The sequence below is a fragment of the Vombatus ursinus genome, unplaced genomic scaffold (assembly GCF_900497805.2).
Source record: "Vombatus ursinus unplaced genomic scaffold, bare-nosed wombat genome assembly UNPS02014932.1, whole genome shotgun sequence".
In the NCBI taxonomy this organism is placed as follows: domain Eukaryota; kingdom Metazoa; phylum Chordata; class Mammalia; order Diprotodontia; family Vombatidae; genus Vombatus; species Vombatus ursinus.
In genome coordinates, this window is record NW_020954710.1 from 11313415 (window position 1) to 11319915 (window position 6501).

Genomic DNA, 6501 nt, shown 5'->3' on the forward strand with positions numbered 1-6501 from the left:
GGGGGCAGTTAAGGAGTAGGAGTGGGAGGAATGGTAAGGGGCAAGGGTAGGGTTGGGGCAGTTGGGATGAAAGTCAGGGGTTGGGGAATAGGGATAGAGTGGGGTATTAGGCTTGGGTGATAGGTTTGGAAGTGGTAGTTCCTGGGGTCAGTTAGGAGCAGCAAGGGGGGAGCATGTATAGCTGTAGGAAATAGCTTATATGGGTAGTGATGGTAGGGGAATTATAATTACTAGGGTTAGTTGGCTAAGAGCTTTAGAGGGGAGTACTTGGTTAGGGGGTGGTTAGAGTGGGCAGTAGAGCTGGTGATTGCTGGGGTGAGTTATGAGGAGCACTGTTTGAGGAGTGGTCACTGGGAGTACTTAGGGGTAGTGTGGGTTAATGTGGGGTATGGCTGGGGCAGCCTTTGGGGGGGAGCAGTAAGCTGTTAATCAGGATAAAAGGAAGCTCGGGATTATGGGTTAGATGAATTAGTGACTGGATGGAGGATGCTGAGAGAAAAGTCTGGGGCCGGGGTCTCTCTCCTTCGAAAGGGAGTTCACGTCAGATTACACCCAATTGAATTTTGTTGGTGGGGTGCATTTGGGGAGACTGAAGAACCGAGTGTTAGGGAGAATAAAGGGATAACAGGATATTGGGATATATGTGGGGGCTGTGGAACAATTAGGATTAAGGAGTGGAACGCAGGAGATAGGCGTGATGGGTCTGGGGATTCATAGGGTGTGTTGGAGCAATGGTGCTATTCAGTAGGGGGAAATAGGACACATCAGAGAGTTTATGGGGGACAGGGCTGGGAGCTGAGTGTAGGGTATGTGAAAATTGACTTTGGGGGATGGTAGTGTACAGCATTAGAACTGTGTGGTGGGAAATCAATTTTTCAGTCTTTTCAGTAATGTCTGACTCTTTGTGATCCTGTTTTGGGGTTTTCTTGGCAAAGATCCTGAAGTAGTTTGCCATTTCCTTTTCTAGCTCATTTTATAGATGAGAAAACTGAGGCAAACAGGGTGAAATGACTTGTTCAGGGTCACATAGCTAGTGTCTGAGGCTAGATTTGAACCCAGGAAGATGAGTTTTCTTGACTTCAGGACCAGTGCTCTATCCACTGCACAACAGGGCTAGAGAGCAGGAGGTAAGGATTGGCAGGCGAGTTTTGTGGACATCAGAAGTGTGGTGGAAGAGGTTGTTGGGGATGTTTGGAGCTGGGTAATAGTGCCAGAGCAGTTGAGGGCATGGTGGGGAAAGGGTGTCAAGGGATGGAGAAGGCTCAGGGAAGTTTCTGATGTCTGAGAGGGGGTGGCAAGGATGGGACCTTCAGATGGAGTTGAGGAGGAGGTGGGGGCAGTTAAAGAGTAGGAGTGGGAGGAATGGTAAGGGGCAAGGGTAGGGTTGGGGCAGTTGGGATGAAAGTCAGGGGTTGGGGAATAGGGATAGAGTGGGGGATTCAGCGTGGTTGAAGATAAGAGCACCGGAAGGACTGAGGGTTAGGAGCATTAGTGTCTGTGAGTGAGGGACAACAGGTAGGGAAGGCAGCAGTGATGGGGGCCTTTGATGGGCCTTCTAGGGGACGGGCTGAGAAGGGCCTCTTTAGGAGCAGTTGACAGGCCCAGACCTTTATGTGGTTGCATTTTGGGGGGGAGGAGACAGGTAAGATGGTTATTGGAGGAAGGGGGAGCTCCCAGAAGTCCCTATTTCACATTCAGGTCTGATGGCTGGCTTCCCCTGAGGGTACGGGGGAGATCTTTGGAGAAGGGTTTGACACCCTCCCTACCCAGGGAAGTGGGTGTCATTTGCAGTTCGTGCTTTTCAGCAGCTGCAGCAGAGGCAGATGTGCGTGGGGCGCAAACATGTGACTTTATTTTATATAACGGAAGGTATCCTGTGTCAAGTTAAAAGGGCCGGTCCTTGCCTTGGCCCCTGAGGCTTGGTGCTCTCTGGGGCTCTGCCCTATATTTTAGGGGTAACCTTGGGGAAGAACATGCTCCTTGGTTGTCCTCTCAGTAGACTAGATTCACTAATCCCCTTTACAAAATCCTGAATTGAGGCTCGGAAAATAGCTTGTTTTTGAAATATTGGTGTGAAAGGTATTGCCACATCTGGGTCAGCATTCAGAGGTTTTTGCATTGTGCTGCAGCATCCTGTGGGGACTGTGAGGTGATAGAGCCTTTCTCTCCTCTCCCTCTCTCTCTCTCTCTCTCTCTCTCTCTCTCTCTCTCTCTTTCTCTCTCTCATTTCAGATAGCCATCCGGGCCTGTTTTCTTGGCTTTGTCTTTGGATGTGGATTGCTGCTAAGTTTTAGCCAGTCTTCTTGGAGTCACTTTGGCTGGTAAGCAATAACTTACTAATATTTGTTTTTCAGTGAGGGGGTTGGTTGGGTTGGTGTGGATGGATCAAGGAATTTAGAAATAGTGCTTCATTGCCCCTTTTACCCCTTGGTCACAGTATTTCATTTCTAACTTGCTGAAGGCTATTCTGTACTTGGTATCAATTCATTCATCTCCAGTTTCTGGTCAGATTCCTAGGTCTCAATCATTAGGAATAATCATCGTCATCTGGCCCTGTTGTTGGCAGGAGACAGGTCTGAATGAAATTCTCCCTGCAGGTGTCCCTCACCTGTTTGTTCAATGATGCATCTCATCCTGACCTGAATGGGATCAGTGACATCAAGGTGAAAGGCTCTGTTTGGTTTCATAGGCCTTTTCCATCTCTAATTTCTATTAGGTCACATCTAGTGCATCCCCCACGGGCCATTGTAGGATTTTTCCCTACAATATGATTTCAGTCCCTTGAGCCTTCTAGTCCCTGACCTGGATTTGAACCAGTGACCTAAAGGTAAAAAGCTTTATATCCTATTATCAATACTGTGAGCCATCTAAGCCTTCTTTACTGGAATTATGTTGCAGTTGTGTTGAAATTTATAGGTCGACATACATTGTCACTTTATTTTATGCCATTCCTCCATTTTCATGCTTTCTTACATGTGATGGCCATTTTTAAGAGGTCTGAACAGCATCCATTAGAGTAACCTAATGTTTTCTTATTTATGGAACTGAAAAACCGAGTCCCAGTAAAAATGCTTGCTATACACAAGAGGAGTGATTCTGCAGCAGGTGCTGGGTGTCGGCTTTGGGCCAGGTGACAGCACACATTTCATAATTGAACAGCATCACAACCCGGCTCTACATTTTGGTTCACTCTAGACTCTTTGCCATCTATCTCTCCTTCTCTTTTTTCTTTTCTTTTTTTTAGGTATATGTGCTCCTTGTCATTATTCCATTACTCTGAGTATTTAGTGACAGCAGTCAATAATCCCAAAAGTCTCTCCCTGGACTCTTTTCTCCTGAACCATAGTTTGGAGTATACAGTAGCTGCTGTCTCTTCTTGGATAGAGTTCACAGTTGAAAATTACTTTTGGCCAGGTTGGTATGTATACCCTTTCCCCTTGGGTATGGGGATTTAAGGAGAATGGCACTTGACTGTCTTTGGTGTCTAGATACAATTTTTTTTCCCTCCCTCTTTTCATCTAAGCCATTTAGGAAGGTTGAGTCTTTCTGCTGGATATCATTTCTTGATTTTGAATCAAGGGCAAAGTCAGCAACTTTTTTTTCTTTTGTATCCAGTATGATGCGGTGCTTTGTTTAAATTCGAAGCCTTCTGTAGTTACAGACCAGGGGTTTTTATAAAACCTATTTTTGTGCTGTGGACCCCTGGGGCATTCTGGTGAAGTGTGGAGACCATACTTTTCAGAATCATGTTTTTAAAATACAAAAAAATAAAATGCATAAAATAGAACACATATAATTATAAAGGAAACCAATTATTTAAAAAAAAAAACCTTTAAACTCTTATGCCTGTAATGTACTCCGAAATGGAGACTGTGACTTTGTGAGATATTAAATAAAAAGTTGGCTCTCGAAGTCAAGTCTGGCAGTTGCCTTTTGAGGTCTCTGGCCAAATGCACTCTGTTTTCTCTTGCAATTTCCTGTTTCATTGCAATCATGACCAAAGTAATGGGTGATGAAGTTGATGTTCCTGCTAGCCAGGACACATAACTGCTTATACAACTGTCAAGCTGACTACTTAGAGGAGATAGAAATTGTGTATTGGAGCACTGCCCTTTAATTCCTTGCTTCATGTAGAGGTATTTTATGTTATGTAGATGTATGGACAATCTAAGTTACGGAGGAATATTGTGCTGCTGTTGTAATGTCGCTGCTGCTATGACACGAGTGCTACTATGTGACCCTGGCAAAATAATTGTGTCATCTTTCCATCTCTGACAGATGTGATATCCTGGAGCTGGGTTTTAAGCAGAGGTAAGGTTCCAAATCAATAGTCCAATCTTTTTGTTTTCTCTTGTGTCTTTTATTGCAGAAATGAAGCAGATAACATGGCTCAGTGTCACCGGCCTGCTTATGGTGGTCTTTGGGGAGTGTCTTCGGAAAGCTGCCATGTTTACAGCTGGTTCCAACTTCAACCATGTTGTTCAGAACGAGAAATCGGAGACGCACACTCTGGTGACGAGTGGCGTGTATGCTTGGTTCAGGCACCCCTCTTACGTCGGATGGTTTTACTGGAGTATTGGAACCCAGGTACTGTTTGTAATTGGAGAGCACTCTTCTCTCCTGCAGTTTTTTAAAGATTTTCATTGTAACACGTTTTGAATGGGAACCTACCCGAAGTCAGGAGTCCATAGGCCTGGTTTAATAATGTGGTGTGTTCTGCTCACTAGAGTATGTCTTCGCTGCAGGCCCCCTCTATCGTCTCAGGGTAGCTTGGTGGTGACCTCTCTTCTTGGAGCTAATGACACCAGAACATAAGTCCTGTCTGGTTCCCCCAAACCAGAAGGGCTTTCCATAGACCCAGCATGTCTGTTCTTTGAGGATAAGCATTGCTCATTGGGAAAAGGCTCATCTTGTAGGTTGACTTCAGAATGGTGAATTTTTCCTCTCCAACAACTCCCAAAGGCTTTCCAAATTGTAGAGAGTAGTTTCAGTCTGCATCAGTGAAGGGAGCGCCCACACCCACAAAATCAGTATGCTTTCCCAGAGGTGGTGAAATATGGTGGGTCTCAGATTGATGTGCCCTAAATTTCAGATGCCAGGGGGTGCTGGCTGCCGCTGACTGTACCTGCTTTTTTCTCTCTTCTTCCCTCTCGGGCACAGTGTGGGGGCAGGTGATCAAGTGAGGTGCTAGGAGAATCTGGGCAGAACCTAGGGAAGGCGCTTGCCTTGCTAATTCAGCTCTGCCACCGATTAGCTCATTTAATGAGGTCACACTGACAGCCTTGGTCCAGTGTGACCTCAATAGCCTTGCTCTGTTCCTTCATTGTGCATCATTGAGCTGCTCCTTGGAAGCCATCTCTAAGACAGTCAAGCCATCAGATAGGGCTCAGTAGGAGGGCTGGGCCATATCACCCCCCCAAGAGATTTCACTTCACTCACTGCACAGCACATTATTGTCTTCAGCTACTTCCCCTGGCTTTGATATTTTTACATGACAGTATTTGAAACATTCTGTAGCTGTCGAGTCTGCAAACATCCAAAATTCACACTTTGCTTGATTGCTGAGAACACAGACATTTCCATCACCTGCTCCAAGACTCTGTGAAAGATGTTTAGAGAGTGAGGTGCTGAGGGATCTGAGGGGGCACACATGTTTAGGGGATGAAACGAGGAGGAGACTGTGGCTATTTTTCTGTTGTTATTAAGTAACTAGAAAGAGAGTCGTTTACTTGTAATAACTCACGTTTACATAGGTTTCCGAAGTCCTTTTCACATATTATTTCATCTGATTCTTAAAACAACTCTATGAGGTACTTAGGGAAAGCATTATTATCATTATCCCTGTTTCATAGATGAGAAAACCGAGGTTGAAAGGTGAAGAGAGTTGGCCAGAGTCACATTGCTCTTAATTGTCAGAGCTGGGATTTTTAACCTGAGTCTCTCCTGATCCTAAGCCTGACACTCTTTCCATCATCCCATGCTGCCTCTTAGGAGTGGTAGGGAAATTTGAGATCATCTCCTACCTCCCACTTCTGTGAGGGAATTGAGCCCCAAGGAAGTCATCTGCTTTTTAATTTCTAAAGGGCCTCCCATAAGTGATAGCAGACAAACCTAGGCTCAAATTCAAGGTGACTAATTAATTGCTAGATCAATTTCAGTTCCAAGAAGAGCAGTAATAATGTTCCTCAATAGTCCTCTGTGACCTAAAAAAATGATCAACACCCAACCCTAAGCACCTACTCCAGTCTAAGAGAGTGACTTTGGGGACTTAATGGAAACTGGATTGATTTCATTTGTTCTTACAACTTTAGAGCTAAAAGGAGCCTTAAGAGAGCATCTCATGTAATCTTTTCATTTGTAAAGTTGGTGTTGGGGTGGGGATGGGGGGAGAGAAGGGAGGAGAGAGAGGAAGGAAGGAGGAGAGACAGAGAAGGGGGGGGGGAAGGAAAGAGAGTGTGTGTGTGTGTGTGTGTGTGTGTGTGTGTGTGTGTGTGTGTGTGT

At 45.2% G+C, this 6501-nt stretch overlaps 1 protein-coding gene across 1 annotated transcript in view; it reads left to right on the forward strand.

Annotated features, from left to right (window-relative positions):
- ICMT (isoprenylcysteine carboxyl methyltransferase) overlaps window positions 1–6501 on the forward strand; it is a 12573-nt gene that overhangs the window by 2212 nt on the left and 3860 nt on the right. Inside the window, exons 2-4 of the mRNA XM_027843928.1 lie at window positions 2233–2321; window positions 3245–3414; window positions 4370–4587. Coding sequence (XP_027699729.1) covers window positions 2233–2321; window positions 3245–3414; window positions 4370–4587 — 477 coding nt within the window. The remainder of the gene's footprint in view (window positions 1–2232; window positions 2322–3244; window positions 3415–4369; window positions 4588–6501) is intronic.